General features: G+C 48.0%; 2 protein-coding genes across 2 annotated transcripts in view; one reads left to right on the top strand and one right to left on the bottom strand.

The window, feature by feature from the left end:
• The window catches only part of MNAT1 (MNAT1 component of CDK activating kinase), a 126,071-nt gene extending 122,987 nt beyond the window's left edge, over window positions 1-3,084 (bottom strand). The window contains exon 1 of the mRNA XM_065636273.1: window positions 2,967-3,084. Coding sequence (XP_065492345.1) covers window positions 2,967-3,055 — 89 coding nt within the window. The 5' untranslated portion in view covers window positions 3,056-3,084. The remainder of the gene's footprint in view (window positions 1-2,966) is intronic.
• An 845-nt stretch (window positions 3,085-3,929) lies between these two features.
• LOC135989149 (homeobox protein SIX4-like) lies at window positions 3,930-15,457 on the top strand. The gene is made up of 3 exons (XM_065635771.1): window positions 3,930-4,849; window positions 6,440-7,128; window positions 9,563-15,457. Exons 1-3 carry the CDS (start codon window positions 3,987-3,989, stop codon window positions 10,357-10,359), a joined length of 2,349 nt encoding a protein of 782 aa, XP_065491843.1. The 5' UTR covers window positions 3,930-3,986; the 3' UTR covers window positions 10,360-15,457.
• Window positions 15,458-23,571: the final 8,114 nt, after the last annotated feature.

Here is a 23,571-nt window from a genome sequence, read left to right as displayed (position 1 = left end):
ACATCTTGTCCACAAATTACACATTAGAAAACACCAGGACAGAAAGGTCACTTCCCTAAGTTAACAGAGGATATAAAGCTGGGACAGTCACACGCACTTTGATGGAGGGACTCAGAATTCGAGGTCGCCTGAAGCAGGTGCAAAAATCAGCTGTTTTACAGAGCACATAGGTAAGAACAATCAGATACATAACACAACATGAAAGGCGGAGTTAAACACTGTTCTGCCTAAAGATAAGCTGTGTGGTAAAGTGCTAAGGAACATGGGGTTTATGCTGAACATAAATAACACATATCACTGCAAAAAATTAAAAGTACATAAAGACTTATCATTGTACTGAGATGTATGAAATGCAGATATCATGAAAAGTACATTAAATAATTTTGACTCTGCCTGTTGTACTAAGGACTCAGACGGAACAGTGTCCAGTTCCAGTATCCCAGAAGAACACAAATCAAGTTGAAAAAGCCTCAAGAAAAGCAATGAAAATAGCCCATAAATGTCTATTAAAACAAAAACAAACAAACAAAAAAACCACACTCAGGAGACTGAAGGAATGGAATTTCTTAATTGTAGAAAACACACCAAAGAGAAAGCCCACAAAACATGTGACACATTCCTGTAGAAGTGGTGTAATAAACAGTTTGCAAGGTGTATAAAACACATCATAGAACTCTTAAATGCTTAAATTATAGCAAAGAAATTTAGAGTACAAATCAGGAGACTTGTTTTCAATGGTAAGAACATCACAAATTACCAGAATTGATTGCCTAAGAGGGGTAAATCTCCATCACGAACTTAAGTCAGCTCGTTTGCTTTGAGAACATTAGACATTCTTTCCTTGTGGCTGAAATACAGTGAATTTATGAAAGAACACGTGTCAATTACTTCCCTTTCCCCCTACTCGTACTTCATTCACAGGTGCCTCATCTAGGCTTCCAGCTTTTACATCAGTTACTACAATAATTTATTAGCCATTACTAAGAAACAACTTCCAGCATGAAGGCTTTGTAACATCATAGGGAAATACTAACAAAAACAAAGGATATTACGGAGGAAAAGTGAGCCACTTGAACCACATCAAGATGGACAGTCCTTAATTACAACAAAACCAAAGAAATCCAGAGAGGCTACCTACACAGTGACTCCAACTTTACCCTCACACACATGCGCTTTAAAGCAGCAGTGCCTAGCTGCAGAGACACCCTTTGCAGGGAAGGTAATGGACAGGCTAACAGACCTTGCTGGGTGCAGGTGAGGTAAGTCTGGGTGGGTCTGCACAGCCCTCTCCTGGCAAGCACCCCACAGAGACACCCGGCTGGCTCAACCCAGGGCTGCGCGGATTCAGAGCAGTGAGCTGGTCTCGGATAAAACCCTTGCCCAATGCAGAAGCACGAACAACAAGAGCTGGGGGAAGCAGAGGTAGTCCTGGAGCAGCTGGGGAGAAACAAGGAAAACAAGACATCAACCCCAAATAAGGTGTCAGCAGCTGGACCCCGTAAAGCACAAAACATGACTAATTTTCCCAAGTGAAGCTCAGCCTCAAAAGAAAACCCAGCGACAACCAAAGCAAGAGAGCAAACTGAAACATGCTGTCCTCTGCTTGAAGTGGCTCTGGAGGAACTTGAAAGTCGATCATCAGCAAGACTAGTCCTTTGATCTTCACTGGAACAGAAGATAGAAGCATCATTTTAAAGCTGCACAGCCTTGCCTAAACGTGGCTGTTACCTTTCAGACTCCAGCTGACGCTGCCCTTCTACACAGCCAGTGTCACTGTCACCAAAGGGACACTCCTGCTCTGTTCTCTCCCAGACCACCACTACCAGGAGATCATCTGCTGCTCCCCCACACGCCTTCCCTTGTGGCAACAGAAGTACTTGCATGGCCATAGAAAACAGGATCAGGGAATCACATGAAAGCAAATGCTTTTTTTCTGAGAAAATAACATTAATCTTTTGTTGCAATCCACTTTCCTCATCCTGTTCACTTGCAACACTGTATCAAGTTAAGTAAAGCTTTCGGGCTGTGTGCTTTGAATGCAATTCACATGCTGTTTAAAAATATAAACTCCGCAACATACACATCACAGGAAAGATGAAAACACATTAAAAACAAACAAACGACCCAAGTAAAACAAAACAAAAATACAGAAAGAGCTGCTACTGTGTTATGAGGCTCTATCATGTGTATCTAAAAATAATTTAAAGTAGAGCCTTTAAAACTTCCACACTAAGGAAGATCTCCAGATCTGAAAGTGAATGAGTTCAGACTATGTATGACTTAAATCAGCTAAAGCCACCAGTAGGAATTCTCCAAGCATTCATCTTGGGGGAAAAAAAGGGAAAAAAAAAAAAAAGGTCATGACTGTTGTTGCACAAAAATATCGACTGATTAAACAACACGATCAACAAAGGCTCAGAGAAGGGTTTTCCAACGCTTAAACCAGCATCAAAGCTTCAGACAAAGTATTCCCCATTCAGGAGAATTAACACACCAATTAAAAAAAAAAAAAAAAAAGTCGCTTCTTTTTACTTAATTATCTAAGTGCAGTAATAAATACAAATGAGAAGTGTTCGAGCTGATAAGAAATGTATTTTCCTCTACATTCCCTATTTCACACCGCAAAGCCTCACAGCCCTTCGGGACAGGGGCCGGTACCGAACACACCAAGCCCCGTGTCCTCCCCGGGAATTAACCGCGGAGAAGCCGCCGAAAGCCGCGCTCCGGACCCACCCGCAGCGGAACCGCTGGCAACCGGGGACACGAGGGGGCCCGGAGCCGCCTCGCAAACGCCCGCACAGGTCTGGCAGAGCCCCGCCGGGCCGGGAGGGACCGTCCGGGTCTCCCCCAGCCCCAGACCAGCCGGGGGAGCGATCGGTCCCCTCAGGCCCCGCTGCCCGGTCCCCCCGCAGAGCAGCAGCCCCGGCCACGGCAGCTCTCCCCTCGCCGCGTCCGGCCCCACTCACAGCGTGTGCCCGCAGACGTTGACCATCAGCTTCAAGGAGGGGTTGCGGTACTTGGTGGTCTTGCACCGCGGGCAGCCCTGATCATCCATGGCCGCCGCCTCCCCTCTCTCCCTTCTTCCCTCCCTCCCTCCGCCACTTCCGCCTTCCGCCGCGCGGTGCTGCCGCCAAAGGGCCCCGCCGGCACCGCCCGCCACTCCACACGTTCCGCCTGCCGCGGCGGCCCGGCCCGCTCCGCACCCCTCCCGGCACCAACCACCGCCAGGCAGAGCCAGCCGGCGGCGGCGGGAAGGGCCGGGGCGGCCGGGCCGAGCAGGTAGGAGCCACCCCAGGTAGCACCTGCCTGGCGCCGGAGCTGAGGCGGGGCGGAGCAGGCTGTCCCAGCCCGAGAGCTCCGGTTGTAATGCGGGGAGGGGGTCACTCAACAGCAGGTCGCTGCGGGGCGGTCGCTCCCTCGCGGGGCTCCGCGCTCCCTACTCGGGACAACTGCCGTACCTCACCCCAGGTAACTACCGCAGCACCGCCTCACGCCTCGAGTTTTACTTCTTGCCCTGCCCGGGGAAAGGCGCTTCGCGGCGGCGCAGGTGAGGGGGAGTCACCGCCTCCCACCGCCCGCAGGGGCGTCCCGCTCCAGGTGGAGGTGGGGGGAGAGCGGAGCGCAGTGGGGCCGCTTGATTGACGGTTGCCCTGGAGACGCGGGAGACCCCGCCCCCCCGGCGCGGCGCAGCCAATGGGCGGGCGCGGCCGGGCCAGCAGGCTGCGGTGCCATATAGTATTGCAGCGGGGCTGGGAGTCACGTTGGGGGGAGCCGCGGAGAGGAGCCCGTTTACACTAGTTTGCTATAGCAGCTATCTTTAATGGTTATTGCGTGGCCGGGAGGAAACCTGATCGGCTAGAGCCGGCCGAGAGCAGGAGGAGGAGTGGACTTTTGAAGAGAGATAGGAAGGGGGGAGAGGAGGAGAAAGGGACGGGGGGAAGAAAAAAAAAAAAAAAAAAAAGAAAAAAAGGAAAACAAACCGAAACATGTCTTCTGCCTCCCCCACGGACGAGATCACGAGCGCGGTGGAGATCAAGCAGGAAAATGTGATGGAAATCCTCTCTGAAGCCAGCAAGGTGCCCCCCGACGGGGCCGCGGCGGGAGCCCTGAACCCCGCGCCGCCGCCCCCTCCCGCCGCTGCCCCGTTCCCCATGGAACACGCAGGCTCCGCCGCCGCCGCCGGGGAGGAGGGAGCCGCGGACCAGGTACTGCTCCATACGGAACTCCTAGCCAGGAATCACCACGCTGCCTCCTCTCCCTCCTCCTCCTCCTCCTCTTCTTCCTCCTCCTCGCAGACCCCCCTGGCTTTCTCCCCGGACCACGTCGCCTGCGTGTGCGAGGCGCTGCAGCAAGGTGGGAACCTGGACCGCCTGGCCAGGTTCCTGTGGTCTTTGCCCCCGAGCGATCTGCTACGTGGCAACGAGAGCCTGATGAAAGCCCGGGCGCTGGTGGCTTTCCACCAGGGCATCTACGCCGAGCTCTACAGCATCCTGGAGAGCCACAACTTCGACTCCTCCAACCACCCGCTTCTGCAGGAGCTCTGGTACAAGGCTCGCTACACCGAGGCGGAGCGAGCCCGGGGCAGACCCCTGGGGGCGGTGGACAAGTACAGGCTGCGGAGGAAATACCCTCTGCCCAGGACAATCTGGGACGGCGAGGAGACGGTTTACTGCTTCAAGGAGAAGTCCCGCAACGCGCTGAAGGAGCTCTACAAGCAGAACCGGTACCCCTCGCCGGCCGCGAAGCGCAACCTGGCCAAGATCACCGGGTTGTCCCTCACCCAGGTCAGCAACTGGTTCAAGAACCGCAGGCAGCGGGACCGCAACCCTTCCGAGACCCAGTCCAAAAGGTGAGAGCAAACTTTCCTCCCCGCCCCCTCTCCCGCCCGCCTGCCTTCCCTCTCCCGGCTCTTTCTTCCCTTGCAAACATGGCGCTTACCTTCGGTGCGCCTCGTCCTCCCCTCCTTCCCCCTCCCCGCTCCCTCGCTCCCAACACACACCCACCCGGCCCGGGCATGCGAGGCAGCGCCGCGAAACTTCCCGGCCCCCGCCGCCCCCTTCCACCTCCCCGCACTCCCCTCTCCCGGCCCGCGGCCGCCAGCCCTTCTCCTGCGGGCCGGGGGAGCCGCCGAGCGCCCCGCCGACACCGGCGGGCTCCGGGGAAGGGGCGGGATGGGGGTGGGTGCGTGTGTTTGTTCCCCCCCCCCCAACCCCTTGTTTTTATTTAATTGTCGCGCCTGACAGAGTTAATCATTGACGGAGGACGCGCGGGGGTGTGGGGTCCCGCCGCTCGCTCTGTTTTGAAACCTGACTCGGGAGCGGGCCGGGCTCGGGTTTCAGCGGGGGAGCGGGGCCGGCCGCGCCGGGGCTCAGCGGCGACACCGCCGGGCTCGGCCCGCCGCAGGCCTCCGCCTCCGGCCCCGCGGCCGCTCGCTCCCCGTGGCGCGGGAGAAGCCTCCCCCTCCGCCCGGCCCCGCTCCGCCCGCGCCCGGCCCGGGGCTCTGCCTCGCTTCCCCGCCCCCCGCCGTGTCGCCTTCCCCGCGGGCGGAGGGGCCGTGGCGGGGGCTCGGCGCCGCAAGGCGGGCAGGTGGAGGTGACCTCCCCGCTCCCGCCCCCCTTCTTCCTCCCGGGGCAGGGACGGGAAGGGAGGGGAGAGGGGAAGGCGCGGGGGGAGGAAGGGAGAAGGGAGGAAAGGAGGGAAAGAAAGCGGCGGAGGGCCCCAAGGCGTTTCTCAACCAAGGGCGCGATTGTGCCGCCGCGGCTCCCTCTCCGCGGGACACATCAAAGGGCGAGCGGCCGAGGGGGGAGGGAGGGAGCGGCCGAAAAATGCAGTCGAGGGCGGACCAGTCAGCAAAAAAACTCGTCGCAGCTCCGGGCGGAGGGGGCTCGGCGGGGCGGGGGCGGCCCCACGGGGCGCGGCACAAAGGCCGCTCCCCTCCGTCCGGCCCCCGGGAGCGGGCTGAGGTGCCGCCGCCGGCACCTGGGGACAGCGCGGGCCCGGCCCCCGGCGAGGCCTCCCGTTCCCCTTCCCCCGGGCCGGGGGTGGCGAGGGGCCCGGGGAGGCCGCTCTCTCCTCCCGCAGCTGCTGCCCGGCCATTTGCCAAATGGCTGCGGCCCCTCTCCCGGGTTGGGGGCCCGGGGCAGCCCCCTTCGGTCACCCGGGTCGGATGGCCAGGGAGGGGGGATTTATTTACAGGTCCATAAACCAGTCTGTAAAGTTTCTCCTCAGCCAGCAGCTGGTTTGATGTGTCCTTTTCTAAAACTTCCCCCTTGACTTGAAATTCGTTTAAAGTACCTTGTAAAGGCGAAACACAGTAAAAAAAAAAAATATATTCGGGAAAACTCTCACAAACTACATCAAAGCAAGGAGTTCCCCCTTTGTGCAGAGCTTGCTGGCACACCGTGGTAATGCAATGTCATCTCTCCATCTTTCCCCGTAGCGAGTCAGACGGCAACCCTAGCACAGAAGATGAATCCAGTAAGGGGCAGGAGGATTTATCTCCCCATCCGCTCTCCACCTCATCCGACAGCGTTACCAGCCTCAGCCTTCCCAGCCACATGGAGCCCGTCTACATGCAGCAGCTCGGAAACACTAAAATAGCCTTGAGTTCATCTGGCGTCTTGTTGAATGGAAACCTCGTGCCTGCCAGTACCTCTCCAGTCTTTCTCAATGGTAGCTCTTTTATTCAGGGACCCAATGGTGTCATTCTTAACGGACTCAGCGTGGGCGCTTCGCAGACAGTTACCCTAAATTCGCCCAAAACCACGTCGAGCATTGTGAGCAACGGGGTGGCCATAACTGACATACTGTCGTCTTCATCGGAAGACGTTAAGGACTTCAAACTCCTTCAGGCTTCGGTCCCCAGCGCCGCGGCAGCCGCCTTCAGCCCCAGCAACATCCCGGTCTCGTTCCCGGGATTGATACCAAGCTCAGAGGTGAAAAGGGAAAGCGTACAAACTGCTGCTTCCCAAGATGGAGGCTCCGTAGTTACTTTTACTGCTCCTGTCCAAATAAACCAGTATGGCATTGTCCAGATCCCCAATGCAGGAACAAATGGCCAGCTGCTGAACGGAAGCATCGGTTTCTCTTCTCTGCAACTGCCTCCCGTTTCTGTGGCAGCTTCACAAGGTAAAAGTTTGTCTCTTACAGTAAGAGGTACAAGAAAATGTTGGGATTGGGCACACTTAGCGTTTTAGAAGCTATGGTACTTTTCCTCCTAGGTACCAGGATTGTGCAGTGCATCAAATAATGCCCTTTGCCTTCCTTTATAATGAGTTATGCTTGTAGACAGACTCTTAACAGGAGGCTGAGCTCCTCTACTAAGAGCAGAGAAGGAGATCTAGTGTTTTACACCCCTTTCATCTCATCCTTTTCTTAGAAATCTGTGATACCAGTCTTCACAAATAATCTGTACACTTTGCACATTTCAGTAATTCAAAATATTCACCATTTGCTATTGAATCCTTTTAACAAGAAGGTTCATAAAAATGAAAATGGAAGCAGCTGGAAATTGTTACCATTGTTGTTCTTGTGGTGGTTGTTTTGATTTTTTTTTTTTTGCTGTTTTAACCGAAGCATTTCATAAAAATAAACTTTAAATTACTATAGACACAACAAGACCTAGCAGTTATGCTCATACATTTTTTGTCCTATAATTAAGAAATATTACACTTCAGGGAAATAATAGAAATATGCAATAGCTCGTAGATATAAAACGTGAGGGTATTTGGATAAAACTGCCCTCAGTCCAAGAGAGATGTGTCATCGCAGGTTCACGTGCCAAGTGTGCAGGCTCCTCCCCAAGTTTGCTTTAGAGTTTGTCTCAACATACCATAGACTGAAACTTGCAGCCGGCCAGGAAGAATCCCAGGGAATGTGAGCCTGGTTCTGGATCCTTGTTTTCGAAGCAGGTCAGTTATGAAGCACAACTGAACAGCTTTTTTACTCGTTGGCTGCTGTATCTTTGGTTATGAAAAGGATTGAACTTAAATGAATCTCCCTAGTTTGAGGAGCTGTGAGTACTATAATGAAAATCAAACTGTGCTCATGTCAAGTTATTTGAATTAAATGTGTATAGGGAGCGAATTATTCCTTCTGTTGAAGTAATACAGGGAGGAGCACTGAAGCCATACAAACACATTTTAAATGGATGCACAGTTACAAGGTCCTAAAATGTGGCACTTGCAGTCCCTGGAAGTTACTGCTACATAGTTTAAGCAAGATGAAGAAGAGAAGATGTTTAGCCTCAATACCACCTCTAATTACAAAAGCTATTTAATTCACGTGCTCCAAGGCATAAACTGACAGCCAGCAAAGGTGAGAAAGGAAGTTCTGTCCCTTAAGCAGTGTGGGACTATTGTATTTGAAAGACCTAAGATTTTTAACAAGCCCCTCTCTGAACATTATCATCATTATTGAAAATACCAGTTCACACTGGAGTGTGACCCACCATATACGTCTAGTCTGGTGCAGAGAAAAGTCAGGGTCTGTATTTGGTGCTGTGATTTCTTTTTATTTTTGTTTTTCTCAACACGAGATGGCTGGCTGGCTGTTCCAAGTGAAGTGTGCTGCAGGCTATTTTAAGTAAGCTACAGTAAACGATATCTTGTTGCCAGGTAGCTTCCAGTTGCCTTGCTTTATTCTTCTAGTTCACACATATGAGTAATTTCTTCCAAAAATTGTCATTGTTTAAAGGAAGTGAATAGGGAGCTAAAATATTCCCCAGGTGAGATAAGCATCTTCAGTGCTGTTTTTAAAAAATTCAGAGGTGTTTTAAGTAAGACCCAGTCCTGAGAGCCAGTATATCTTATTTTAGGAGTTATTATAATGACAACTTAACATGTCATGTCCAGTAAAACCAACTTCGGGTCATCTCTGGCCACCTCTTCTTGCTTTGGCTAGCGACGACATCACGCGGCCGGTGCCACGGCTTTCAGCAAGGGTGGGCATCCCTGGGTGACCTTACACAGCGTGTTAGATGTGGTAGGGTTAGGCTTTTAGAAATATGTGATAAAGTGAGGTGGAAGGCAATGCATCTGAGTGCTTGACAGACTGTGCAGTTAACCTGGTAGAAGTTAATGGGTTTTGATGTTTTCTCTGCAGGTTGACTCAGGTAGGCTCTGCCCAGCAGTCGTGGATTTCATGGGCTGTGTCTCCAGCTCCCACACACAAGCTGTAGTCTGTCACTGAACTATCTTTAATAGCTTTTCATGCTTCTATTCTTAGAGAGAAATCGAGTGGTGGCAACTAGTGAAGGCCAAAGCACGTTCATTTTAATCACGTGGCTAGGGACTGTTTGCCCCTTAATGAGAGTCTAAAAGATACCCAATATACCAGAACTTTATTTTTCTTTCTAGAAGGAGTTTCTATTAATGGCTTTTATTTCTTCATACCAAATTTTCTGTCACCTGTTATAAACAATGCTGTTCTGTGTTGCATGAAAAGTTAGCATACACGTGTACTGTGAGCATTTAAAAAAAAAAAAAAAGCCTTCACAAAATGCCTGCACAACTCTCTGCCAACTAAACCCTGTGTTTTCCTTTTTTTGGTTCCCTTTCTCTAGGTAATATTTCAGTAAGTCCCAGCACATCTGATGGAGGAACTTTTACGACTGAATCTTCAACAATGCAGCAAGGAAAGGTTTTCTTCAGCCCCCTCGCTCCGAGTGCAGTTGTTTATACGGTTCCAAATTCAGGCCAGGCAGTAGGCTCTGTCAAGCAAGAAGGACTGGAAAGAAGCCTTGTGTTTTCTCAGTTGATGCCAGTCAGTCAGAACACACAACTAAATGTAAACATGTCTTCTGAAAATATATCTAGCGGAGGACTCCAGTCCTTGGCCTCCTCATTAGTGAATGTAACGCCCTCACATAATTTTTCCCTCACGCCACCGACTCTTTTAAATGCTGCAGAACTGAACTCTGGTATCTCAGAGAGCCAGTCCATGTCATCGCCCGTGACCAGTACCTCTACCGTGATATCTATCAGCAACACTAACTATGCAACCCTTCAGAACTGTTCCCTCATTACCAGTCAAGATCTGTTGTCCATTTCTACAGCACAGCCCGTGCTTGGAGAAATAGTTTCTGCAAGCGGAGACCGTGTCAGCCACCCCTCAGCACAAGTACATCAAGATTTTGTTAGAGAGCACAGGTTAGTTCTTCAAGCCGTACCTGATGTCAAAGAGAATTTCTTACCTAATTCTGAGAGCAAATCAACTGGCAATTTAATGATGCTGGATTCGAAATCCAAGTATGTTATGAGTAACATGGTCGACACAGTTTGTGAAGAACTGGAAACAGAGAAAAAAGAACTTGCCAAACTGCAGACAGTTCAGATGGATGAAGATATGCAAGACTTGTAACTTTTTTTTCTTGCTTTCTCTTTCAATAGATAAGTCTCCTGTTGAGGTCCTAACAAGCACCAAGTGGGGGGTTTTTTGTTGGTGGTTTTTTTTTTTGTTTGGTGTTTTTTCATTTAAAGAAAACAGAAGAACATTTATATGGTCTGAATTGATGTACAGAGGAATCTCAGACAACAGAATTAGGTTGCCACACTTGGTTTGCGTGCAGTATTCTCTTTTAAGCAGATTAAAAGAGAAAGGAAATGCCAAGGCAAGTACCAAGCGAATGGGTACAGGTTTGGCTAAGATACTACCCTGATAATTTAACTAGACTCTCCATAGTACACCGTACTCTCAACAGTAAGTATACACTCCTAACTTTAGGTAGAAAACAAAAATTTCGCTCTGAAAAGTTAGAAACAATGCAGTCATTTTTGCTGTTTACGTCTAGTCCATGGGCATTGAGAAATTTTTAAGGAACTCTAGACGATACCTCACCGGCTACTTTTGTGTTGTTTGAGGTTAAGAAATGAAATGAAATCATAAATAATATTGTTACTGGTGTGTTAGCTTTTTCCCAGCAGACTTGCATTTAAACCAAAAATCTTGCATCAAACATTTACAGGTTTCTAAGTGCTACAGCTAGCCTTTTGTCAGTGCACCAGAAAAAGCATCATTTGAAACTCTAATTATGCAACTCGGAAGCTTTCTCTCCAGTATGAATGTAAATATTGTTTCAGTTCTTATAAAGGAGACTTTTTTTAAAATTAGTACAATGGATTTTATTTATGGTTTATGTTCCCTTTCACTTTAGACATAATGCATTGAAAAGGAAAACGTTTTCTGGCTGTTTAATTTATTTTTGTTTGAGCAGGAAGTAAACGTAGTTATTTCTGACAAGGTTTTACTTTTTTTGTAGCTTTTCAATCAATAGACTGTAAAAGTTAAAATGTTAATCACACTGAAACTAGAAAATGAACTTCCAGTCTCACAAACCCAGGAGGTCTCTGTCTCTACCCCCTTTGTCTTTGTGTTCAGGGGTTTTCTGTTTGTTTTGTTAGTAATTTGCTAATTAGTTGAACCTTTTTGTGTATTTTCTACAGAATTCCACGTGCCTTTCTTCCTAGTGGCCTTATCTTTGTTACTAAAGCACAGTGGCAGGAGGAATTAAAAAAAACCCCACACAACACTGATTTGCAAATATCCGTCCTCAGGGCCAAATCCTGATGCCTTACTTCTGCAAGTAGCCCCACTGACTTCAGCGCCCCTACTTGCACGAGTAAGAAGAGTTTTAAGTCTTTGGGTCATCATGGGTGACACTTATGGTGCGGAGAGACGAAGGTGGGTCCTTGTGCAGGGCAGGAGGAGAGCAGAGAGGGACCACGGGCAGAGCTGCTGTTGTGCTGAGGGAAAGGTCTCAGCTCCAGCCTTGGGGAGATGAGCAGGGAAGGTTGGATGGGTGGGGAAGGGAGCCCCACGTTTACACAGACTCATTGGCCAAATAGCCCGTGCGGGAGGGCTTCAGCTGCTGGTCAAGCAGGCAAACCCCCATCCAGGAGTGCGCTTGAACGTGTATTTGTATATCCTTCCAGAATAAGCAGCGTGGGGGCTGATGGTGGGAACCGCAGCTGGTGGGAGCAGCCGTGGTCTCTGCCTGGCTGGGGATGGGGCTCCTCTCCCTTCGCCCCCTCGCGCTGCGCCAGGGACAGCAGAAGCAGGTGGAACAGATCTTACCTTTCCTCCAGAGGAGTTTTTGTAGCATGGGAAAGCACATCCTTAAGCTTTAAAATAATAATAACAATAATGCAGCTGTATCAAAATGACATGCTGTTAATTTTTGTGGTTTTGTTTTGTTATCTTTTTTGTTCTAATGTGAATATATACAGTAACTGAAGCATGTGTTCATCCTTGTCAGGGGCCTGGTCTGAAGCCTTTGGAAGGCAATGGGAAATGTTTTCATAAGCTTCTGTGGGCTCCAGATCAGGCTCAGGACAAAACAAGATCACTTGTAAAAGACAAAAAATGGAAAGGAAAGAGAATAGAGGTAGCACATCCCAGTCTGTTCCTGTCTCTATTGTTAACTGATTCTGTGGAAGGTGTCTTTGAGGAGTGAAGGTTTTTTTCTGTGCGCCTTGAACGTGGCATAGGTATCCTCCCTGTTGTTTTGCACTATATTGAATACAGCGTGTTTTGCAAGGTGTTCTGTGGAATCTCGAAGCTGAGCTCTTGTCGGTGAGCGCTGGAGTCCAGAGTTGCTGGGGCTGCAGGGAAAATTGCAGGAGGAGCGAGTGTGCAAGGCAGGGACTTCACAGCTGCACCGAGTCCCTGGTGCTCTGCAAACAGCAGCACTCCCTGAGCCTTTGGCTGTCCCCACATGCTCCCCAGCAAAAAGCGTGTTCCAGGCTTTAAATTGGAGATTATCACAAGCAGAACACGGAGCTATATGTTCCCCTGGCGCAACTTCCCTTGGCATTCAGGAGATCTCCGCATGAGCAGGGAATCGGATAGTCCCAACTTCTCCCTGCTCTGCTTGTGTATCTGTTTGCTGGGCTCCAGCAGCAGCAATCTACTTCCCACCTCTTCTTCACCCGTAAAACCAAGGTGATGATGACGGCAACAGTAGCTGTATTTGCTTTGCATGAATTTGTTCAACTATTTGGAAAATTAGAAGGATCATGTATCATTGTCATATTAATGGAGAATGTGTGCGTGGCTCTGAAGGGGTTGTTTGGGGCTCAACGTTTGCTCTGTGAAGCTCAGACTATATTTGGAGGCAAGCTAGAGAGTGTTTCAGAGCACCCTCAGTTGTTGCAATCAGGTCTCATAACAGAAAAGACTGTGGTGTTAGCCAGTACCTGTTACTTTTTTTCTTTTTAATTTTTCCTGCTTTGCATTCATTGTGTTACTGAGGCTCTGAATTTCATGGCTTTGCAGCACAGCTGATGTGAAAACCATGTGTGTTGTTGCAGTGGTGGGTATCTTGGAGTGTCTGGTACTTCTAATAGGAGACTTCCCACTCTCCAGTGGGAGTGGAGGATGTACATAAAAGCAGTGGTTTGGGACAAAGTAAGATTAATCTATTCTAGTCTTCCAGATATCAAGTAACTTATTTTATTATTATGTTCTACTCTTTCTTTCTCCTGTTGAAAATAAGTGTCATTCCCTCCAGATAATGTAGGTATAACCTCATGTTTTCTGCAGGTACATATGCACAATATAAAGACTCATTGCATGGTACAGTGTTTTTACAATAGATATTTAAATAGTAGTTTTACTCCTACTGTAAAATAAGGGTCAGTTTTTATTCTGTGGCTCTCAAGCAAGCAGGCCGACTGCTCTAAATAGACAGTACACAAAGCCCCAAAAAGTGTCTGGGGCCGGATTTTCAGCTGCTGTAAATAAGGCATTGCTCCACTGATTCCCAAACTGAGGATTTTACGCGGTGTTTAGGGGATATGGATTCTCATCTCCCACACACGTGATGGTAGTGAGTGTCTAAGCCCCCCAGACAGTCCCTATTATCACATTCTGTTGGTTAAATGGAAGGTATGTCTATCTGGCATACATGTTCCTTCTCCTCCCTCTCTGTTACGAATAAGAATAAAGGATCGTTTCAGCTTCACATATGTTTGTAACTTGTAAGTCCACTGGAAATCTTACAGGAAACATTGCCAAATTCTACTACTTTTCTGGTCCCAGACTCGGCTTTGAAAAATACGCTTAAAGTTTAAGCAAATTCCTACAAAGTGTGGTGTTAAAAACCCCTTTGTTCTTTACTACTTTTAGTTAAAGCTGTCTCTGTTTTGCCCAGAGTTTTGCAGAGAACCAGAAATATACTCAATCGAATGCTCTGTCTGGACTATTTGCAGCATTATTCCTGTGGTCTTACCTAAAAGGACATTTCAGTCACATAAATCATGGACATCTATCGGCCAGGTCCTTGGCTGGGCTAAACTAGCACAGTTCCACTGATTTTTTTTTTTTTTTTTTTTTTTTTTTAATTTTAATTTTTATTTTTATTTTCCTGTCCTTTCACACCAGCCGAGAATATGGTCCATTCATTTCACTGGAGTTGGATCAGGGACAGGTTTGGCCCAGTATATGGTGGCACTATGAACCCGTGCACAAAGCTGGCGCTCAGTTATAACCGAGCAGTCCCAGCCTATCAAGCATATACCTCTTTCCATTTACTGCTTTACCTGCCTGTGGATTCAGGAAGACGCATTCAAAAAGCTACTTCACCCAAAACTAAGGCTGGAACCATCTTTATTGTTATTACTATCAATCTGAGATTAATGGCAATGGACACATTCTGACTTCATATCCTGCAAAATCGCCTCAGTAACTGTTCTCAGTTAAATTAAGCAGGGCGGAATTTGGCCCCACGTGCACAGGAGCTTTTCCCTTGCATAGATGGCCAGTGCCTGTGCGCTTTTCTCGGCAAGGGCAGATGAACAACCAAGAGGGTGCATCCCTTCAGTGTCCTACGAAATCTGCATGCAGGACTCTCGGGGGCATGAACCGACTAGTGCTTGTGATCGAGAAGCATCTCAAATCATAAAAAGAATAGTAACTTTATAATTCTGGCAACAAAAGTAATGACCTTTTAAAAGCAAGGAGACCTGAAGTCTTCCTGTATCTCCTAGCAGTTATTATCTTGAAGGATATTTTATACCTTATTCATATGTTTCACATAATTTAAAACTAGCTTCTTACATTTCTGAACTCAAGGATGGGGTGAATCTTCTGACTTTCAGGATTCGCATTCAGAGGATGTTTGTTCTTTTGCTGCATGTACTGTTTGTCCAGAACTAACCAGTTATTTCTGCGCTATGGGTTTATTGTGCCTTACAACAAATATGAAACTTAAGCAGAATGTACGTATTAGAGGAGGGAATAATCAGAAGTCTTTACTGCACTGTTAGATGATGCTTCCCCAGAGCGTATCATCAAATGTATCCGTGCTTAATTACCCAACCAAAGAGATCTAAAGTATGTATGTTTGCTGTACTGTAATAGGGGTTTGTGCCTGGACAATTAAGTGTTTTATTTGTATTCTGAGATGATGTGAACTTATTTTTCTAAACACTATACTGAATAAACTTTATATTTATACACATCTTGTGTAAATATTTCTATATGCATACAATGCGTGCGGACTTTGAATTTTGTGTTAGAAAAGCAATCTAAAGTAGAAAACTGGCTTTTAATGACTCATGGTGAAGGTGACAGCAACTGCAAAGGTCCATGCTCACCAAAGAATTGATCTAACGCCTACTTAAGCTAGAATGAGACTTTCTGTTGACTTGAGTGGATTTTGTGAGACCCTAGCTTGGCTTCTAAAATACTAAATTAAAAACCATAAATCTTCTATTTCATATCGAACGTAGCTATTAAATCTGTCTCGAAACAAATTTATGCCATAATTAGATACTATTGAAATATATTTCCATTTGCTTGTTAGGACTAGGCAGTATTTACTCGTGGCTCCCATAGCATTGGGATGCTTTCTATGTCACAGTTTCTTTGGGGGCAGGTAAGCTCCTATTTGCTAAACTTGTGTTTAATTTTTTCTTTAGAATGTTGCACTTGGTGTCAGACCTAAATTTGGCAGACTTTTGAGAGCAACCTGAAACTCATGTTCCTTTGATGCTAAAGGATTTAAACATGTTACCATGTTATTTTAGATCTGTGCTCCAAGTTGCAGGATTGCCTAGTTACAGTGTTTATGCCAAAATGAATAGCAGTCAAGGAGAGTAACCTCTACAGGGTGAAATAGTTTCTCTCGCTGAAAGTGTATATAGATTGTAGATATTTAACACCCTGCACATGCCAGCAGGAAAACACCCCTTCTCCCCTTACATGGTATTTAGACCATAGGAAGTAAGATGAGGTCTGTAAGATAATTTTTTTTTTAAGTAAGATCCAGTTATGTATACATATTATATTTTTAATCACCAAGATATTACCTTTCCTTACTGTTATTCACCATCCCTCCATCTTTCCCGTTTTCCTCGCAGCAGCAGCCCGGTGGCGAATTGCTGGAGCTGCCTCGCGGTGCTGGGAGCATCTCTCCCCTCTGTGCCCGGGGACGAGCCGCCTCATGCTCCGCAGCTGCCAAAGCAAATCCAGTTACCCCGGAGCGGCCCTAAGGTAGACAGAAATAATTGCCTTGTTGCCCAACTCTTTCCCAGAAGGAGCACGCGTGACTCAGTCCTCCTATTCGTAGGACTTCCCTTCGCCGTGCTTCGGTTTTGCCTGAGCAGTAGGACTGTGATAATGTTTTCCTGCCCTGCAGATACCAAATTCCTGATTGATCCCTGGACAGCTGCTGTGCTCCGGCTTTGCTTGGAGCGGGGACTGGGGGTCTAAACACATCCTTCAACCTGGCTGTGAGCAGCTTTTCTTCTTGTTTCTGCCCCAAGCTGCAGTTGGGGGAGAATGACCGCAGCGCGGTTGGCTCCAGTGGGGCGAGATCCCCTCCGGGATGGGGGTTTCTGGCTGTGGAGCCCCCACACGCTCAACCAAAGTGCAGGGACTCAAGGGCAACTGAGAAACGGAAAGTCTCCGTGTATGCAAATGTCAAAATTCTCCCCGAGCAGCCACCCATGCGGTATGCAGGATGAATCATGTCCTAACGAAACGCATTCCTGCTACTTTGGAGGGCTTTGCAGATGTGTTCCAGGTCACCCTGGGCGAGAAAACCACACACAGCCACGGTTACTTCTTTGGCAGCTTGTGTGCAGATGGAGAAAAGGGGGACAGCACCTTGGGAAGGGTGGGCAGACAGCTCCCCGAGCCTGCACCCATCGCACAGGGCCTGGGGACGCTGGACGGAGGACCGGGGGCTGCCAAGGCAGTAGCTGGGACAAAGCTGATATAAGGGAGGCTCAGCGAGATGGGCAGTTGCTCTTGATTTAGCAGGGAGACGAGCTGGGAAAGGAGGAAATGTTGGAAGACAGCACTTTCCATCCCGTTTCTAGCTGGATTTTCCTTGGTGCCGGATCAGAACTTTCCTGTTCCAAGAGGCAGAGTTTGGGTCAGTAAAACAAGATCTTAATATAAAATGCTCACAGCTTGGAAAGCAGAGATCTCCTTACAGGGCTGCATCCCCTGGTGTGGTGATCTCTGGCTGCAGAAATCTTTGGGCTGAAGTCTTAGGACAGTATATCTCAGTTATGGATACAGATCACATTTTTAATATAAAAATACATTTTAGAGGGAAAATGATTCCCAGAGATAGGAATTCATCTGCCAAACAATGTGCGCATAACTGACTTTATACTTGAAGGTGCCAGAAAGTGCAGGAATGAGACCAACAATAAAAACCAACACACGTGTGAAAAATCTACTACATTAAAGCCAGATTCAATAAAAATAGCACCTAGTTTATATGCTGCAGAAGCTGACACAAGCCTGTGAAAGGCGAAGGAAAAAGATAAAATGTTGAGAAGTTTCATGCAGTCCAGAGGAACTGAGCAGCGCTGGAACAGAGCTAATGGTTACTCAATAACTCATGTACAATATTCTCTTGTGTATGTACTTAATTCTTCATCCTGCTACTTCTCGGGCAGAAAGACCTGATTTGGAATACTTTGGGCTAATCGATGAGCTTTGTTGTTGCAGCCAAAGTGCTTTGCAACAGATCTTCTGTTACCCAAAAGGACTCCAGGACACTACACCACACCATTTTCTTTTCTGCTCTGCAAACTGACAGCCAATTATATCAGTGTTAGCGGTGTCCCTTTTACCGCTTGCAGCTGCAAAATGCAACCCCTCCCCTGAGGAGCTTACAGTATAGAGCGATAAAAGCAATTCAAGCTGGGAGGTGGGCGAGAAGGTGCTTTGCAGGGGGTGCTGCAGCGGGTGGCAGAGGCAGGTGACAAAGCCAGGTCTCTGACTCCCCCTGTTGCTTTGCCCACTGGCTCACACCTCCGCCCCCAGAGCCCGGTTTGGCTCTGATGGAATGTCCCCTGACAGCAGCAGGAGGACTTGCTGCTTAGGCCGAAGCTGAGTTCACTTCATTCATTTATTTACTATGTTTACAGCCGCTTTCTGATGCCAACCGATAGCAGCGTAAACCTCCAGCAAAGCCCTGTCGATAACTAGACTGGCCCTGGGCTGGGATCACCGAGCCTGCAAATACTCCGGCTCCAGAGAAGCTGCTCCTGTATGAATCACCCCATCAGGGTGATGCACACATGGACCCTGCAAGACTCCAAAGCCACCCACTTCCAGACCAAGGCAATTTGAGAAAGGTTTGGCTCATCTCCCACCAAGTCCAAGGAGCTGAGGGAGAGAGATGCTCATGGGAGGTGAGGATGGGTTAGTCCAGAGCCTGAGCTGTGCATGCTCTTGCATGTCCTAAGCCGGTGGTTTCTTAAAATAATAAATCAAGAACAAATGACAGGTAGGAGCCTACTATTCCTAGGAAGATGCTGGGGATTTTGCTGTTTACTGCTGCCTGAGCAAACAAGGGCAGGCAGGGGAATCAGAATGCAGTTCTGGAAGGCAACAATTTCTACACCAACCCAAGCACATTTGCAACCAACATACAAATATATAGGCCGTCTATGTTAAAAAATATTATCAGTTGTGTTGTGTGCACGCAGGTAGAAGTGAGCACTGACCAGATTAAGCCTCTCAAAAAAAAAAAAAAAAAAATCTTTATTTTGAGGTTCACTATGAAGGTGCAGAAGAGGCAGCCCCTGCTCCCTCTTGCAGGGGGAGCCGTGTCCCAAAACTCAACAAGTGAACAAGGCTGAGGCTCAAGCCCCCAGACAGGTACGGATTCCTGCCCTGCTGCTGAACAGCATAGAAGCGTGTTGTCCCCTTACGCAGAGCTCGTGGCAGCACGGCAGCAGAGGCAGCAGGGTTAACTGCCTTATTAGTGCTGTGCTTGGAGAACTGTGCTGGAGTGATGTGCATACGAGAGCTGCAAACTGGGGGTGATATCTCACCTGCATGGGGAGGGATTTACACACATAACACCCCCTATGTAACGAATGACACGAGCTTTCTGAAGGTTGCTGTAGCTCTTCTCTTGCTTAGAAATGTAATAACATTCTCCGCAGTACTTCAAAATATTGTTTGGGGTGTTTCTGCTTCTTGGGTTTCCTGCAGGGCTTGGTCTCCCCCAGATTTGGCAAGAAGGGAGCCAACACCAGGCCGGAGAAGTGAGGCACGTTTTCACATGTCTGCCCGCACGGGCTGGGTGAAGGACCACAGCAGGTACAGCCTCCAGGTCAGCTGAGCCCCCACGGTGTCTTCCCCACATCTCCTTTTGCTCGGGACTCCTCTGGACCCCCCAGATAAATTCCCAGGGTGTGTGTTTAGGGGCTGCTCTCATGTGCCATCTTCCCCATAGCCCCACAGACCTCTGTGACATGAGGGAGGTGGGACCCAGGGCTCCCAAAAACAACGGTACCTGGAAGCAGGCTGCTGATAACAGCCTATTTCCAGGTATTGCCTTATCAAGAAGAGCCCAGCCTGCCTGGAAGCGCTCCCGGGAGCCCGGGGCATGCTGCACATACCAGGCACAGTTGCCTTGCACCAGGCAGCAGCCGTGCAGGACGCCCAGTCCCAGAACAGAGATCGGGCCGTGCCAGCCAGCCCTCCCTGGGGGCAATGCCAACAATTTACCAGCCCGGGGCTGGGGTGTCAGGCAGATATTTGGCACCTCATGCTACGCAAGGACATTTGGGCTGATGGGCTCACTAAACCACTTCTGGATTCAGGTTCTAGGAACAGCTTCTTATAGCTACTGACGACCAGTGACAGGACCCAGGGGAATGGCAGGAAGATGTGCCAGGGGAGGTTTAGGTTGGACATCGGGAAAAGGTTCTTCACCCAGAGGGTGCTGGACACTGGAATGAGCTCTCCAGGGAGGTGTCCCGGCCCCAAGCCTGACAGTGTTCAAGAAGAGACTGGACAACGTCCTCAGACACACCGTGTGAACTGTGGAGTTGTCCTGTGCAGGGACAGGAGTTGGACTCGACGATCCTTGTGGGTCCCTTCCAACTCAGGACATTCTGTGATTCTATGATTCTGATACTGTTGAGAGTTTTTTGTGCAAACCAAAGGCAGAGCTAACCTGAATATCAAACCAGAAGAGCTTCACCCCATTCCTTTTGAAAATCAGTCCCAGCAAATGAGACCGCTCAACCAGTTGCTCTTGGTTTATGTTTGTTACCCAGTAATGGCAGCAAGTATTGCTAACATATACACAGAGCCCAGAAGTGCTCCCGTTCCTTCCAAATTTCCCCCCAGATATCTGAATCTTTACACTTTGGGTTACAAAAGCAAGACTTGTTCAGGTGAATGATGCTCACGTGATGAGTCATCTGTTGATGGACTAGAGGATTAACCTTTCAGATTAAGGTGCAGTGTAAAGCATATTTCTGTTCATTTCTTGACTATTCTTAATTCTTCAGCTCTTTTTACAAGCCATAATAAATGAAATATCCATGTGAAATAAGCAGCTGCTATTAACACAGGCTTACAAGGCTGGCAGGCAATAGGAGAGCCATATCTAAGCCTGAAACTAGACAACAGCCCTGCTTAGGTTTTACCAGAGCCAAGTCTAGTGGAAGAACTGCCTCCAGCCTGGCAAGTTCTATTTCCACTATAGACGCCACAGCCCGTGTTTCTGGACGAGGGTCCCCACCCTGTGAAACTCATGAAGAATCACCAGCTTGTCTTCCATTTTTCCTCACCGTGGTATATTTCCTTTTTTTAATAAGCACACCCTCCTCCAACATCCAGGATGCACCTGAAAATACTGACAAGCACTGTGCTGAGTAGGAACCCTCATGCCAGAGATTGTGGTATTTTGACCTGGAACCACAAGATAATCACTGTTTCAGAACAATTTCCCACCCATCCTACGGGGGCTTTGCCCAGATCGCATTTCCTCAGTTCGTCAGGGCATGGAACGGCATCAAAAGGCTGACGGATGCCAAGTTGTGTCACATCTAATGGCTCTTCCCTTTCCAAATGGCATATCATGTCATCAAAGGCAACTAGGCTGGCACGACATAATTTGAGAATCCCACTTTATAGCTGGTAGAAACTGAATCCCAGAGAGTCTGTCAGTAGTGATATATTCTAGGTAATAGAGGATTGAAATCTTCTGGCCCCAGGTCCCAGCCTTAAACTTAAGCAATGTTCTGATTTGCCAACTTTCACAATTTATGAGCTTTGCAATATTTAGTAGCTGGCGAGAGAGGGGAAGTAGGCAGGGGGGTTATGGCCACAGCTTCCTGCTTAACTTCATTCTTAAGTTTCTCTTTTTTAAAAAAATAAATGAAGTTGGAGGTGCTGAAGGTCTCCGAAACAGAATACATAAAAATATGGGTATATCACATTTATCTATCTCACTGTATACAAGCATTTTATCATAAAGCTGGTGTCACGATTTTAGGGCCAACCCTGTACTTTCCAAGCCTCTGGGACTGATAACACTGTGTGCAACAAGACATTTCAAAGGAAAAAACAGGGTATCAAAAGGTACCATTTTAGCAATAAAATATTAAAAATGATCTACAAATTTAGGAGAATATTTGTCGAAGCTGTCTTTGGGTCCAGATTTCCATAAACTTAAAATTAGACCTCTGGGTTAATTTACTAGACTATTGTAGTCTGATCAGTAAAGGTAATAGCTGATTTTTAAAAAACCTCTGTATAACTCAGGTTAAGGGAACATTTCACTGACCTAAGAGCAAACCTTCCAAAATAGCATACAAATGCATTTCTTAAAATCAGCACTTGTAAGACCAGTTTTGTTTTTAAGGAATTCAAGCAAATTATTTTTACATTCCTGTGTAACTGGGGCAGAATTTCCAGAGCACCCTGCACCTGGTGGCTCCCATCGAGACTGGCAGCACAAGCAGTCCCACACCAGGTTACTTGTGGCCCCAACTCAACACCACAACTAAATACACATCTGCATACAAACCTGCGTTTCAGTGTAGCTGTAATTATCATAAGCAAATGGCTCCCAGTTGTAACAAATGGTCATCAGCTGAGTTATCACCGACAGTGGCGACAAGAAGAACCTGAACCTCAAGGGCTGTGGGAAAGGAGGCAGAGAGAGAAACAATTCATCACGTGTTTTGTATTAGCTACCACCTTCAACCTTGGTCCAGGAAAACTCTGAAGCGTTTGTTCTCCCAGACAAATTGAATCAACTTCAGCATTTTTATTTGCTGCAACATAACAGATGCTGCAAGAAGAAAAATCACTGGGCTGCTGAGGTCACTGTGAGTTTTAAAGCTTTGGCCTTAAAATTGTGATTTGAAAGAGTAATGATGTTTTTCCTCTGGCCCTGACTATAATGAGGGTTGAAATGTTTCCAGTGCTTGTATTGTTGCAAAGTAAGATGGAGCTCAAAGAGAAACATGAGATATCATTATTTTTCAAGCCTGACTCAGGGGCAACTAGAACTGTAACTACCTCCCAAGATTAGCTGATGTTAGCCACTGGGAACCAAAAGTCCAGTTCCTAAACATCTGGATTTCCATCTGCCCATCAGTAAAACGGCAGTAACAGCACTTCCCTCCACCATGGGGAGAGTTATAGCTGGGCTGAGATTCATCCAGATGAGATGGCACAGCCGAAATACTGAGGCTGGGCACTAATGATGGAACAGATAATATATAGAATCATAGAATAGTTTGGCTTAGAAGGGACCTTCCAAGCTCATCCAGTGCCCCCCCTGCCATGAGCAGGGACATCTGCACCAGCTCAGGTTGCTCAGAGCCCCGTCCAGCCTGGCCTGGGATGTCTCCAGGGATGGGGCATCTACCACCTCTCTGGCCAACCTGGGCCAGGGTTTCACCTCCTTCATTGTAAAATTTTTTTCCTCATGTCTGGCATGAGTCTCCCCTCCTTTAGTTTAAAACCATCACCCCTTGTCCTATCACAACAGGCCCTGCTAAAAAGTCTGTCCCCATCTTTCTTACAGGCCCCTTTTAAGTACGGAAAGGCCACAATAAGGTCTCCCCAGAGCCTTCTCTTTAGGATATTATTAAACTTACCCTTTACACAGATGAGTTCTCAAAATCAGCCTGGGTGCTCAGTCCCTCTATAAGCTGTTCTAATGCCCCCCACCTCCTGTCCACCGACATGGGGGGAGCGTGTGCAGGGCACAGCAATAGCACCCTGCCCCTTTGAAGAGGCCTTTTTCTTCCCACTTCAAGAACATTTGCCCAATTCTGTTCCTCTCCAGGCCAC

Source organism: Caloenas nicobarica, chromosome 5 (genome assembly GCF_036013445.1).
Source record: "Caloenas nicobarica isolate bCalNic1 chromosome 5, bCalNic1.hap1, whole genome shotgun sequence".
Lineage (NCBI taxonomy): Eukaryota > Metazoa > Chordata > Aves > Columbiformes > Columbidae > Caloenas > Caloenas nicobarica.
The sequence above is the reverse complement of the archived record's forward strand: the minus strand, read 5'-3'. Positions and strand labels throughout refer to the sequence as shown.

Bases quoted from the DNA above. Each gene is read 5' to 3' on its own strand.
- LOC135989149 (XM_065635771.1), top strand. From the start codon at position 3,987: ATGTCTTCTGCCTCCCCCACGGACGAGATCACGAGCGCGGTGGAGATC. The intron at 4,850-6,439 runs GTGAGAGCAAAC...CTTTCCCCGTAG, and splicing joins TCCGAGACCCAGTCCAAAAG to CGAGTCAGACGGCAACCCTA. The intron at 7,129-9,562 runs GTAAAAGTTTGT...CCCTTTCTCTAG, and splicing joins TTCTGTGGCAGCTTCACAAG to GTAATATTTCAGTAAGTCCC.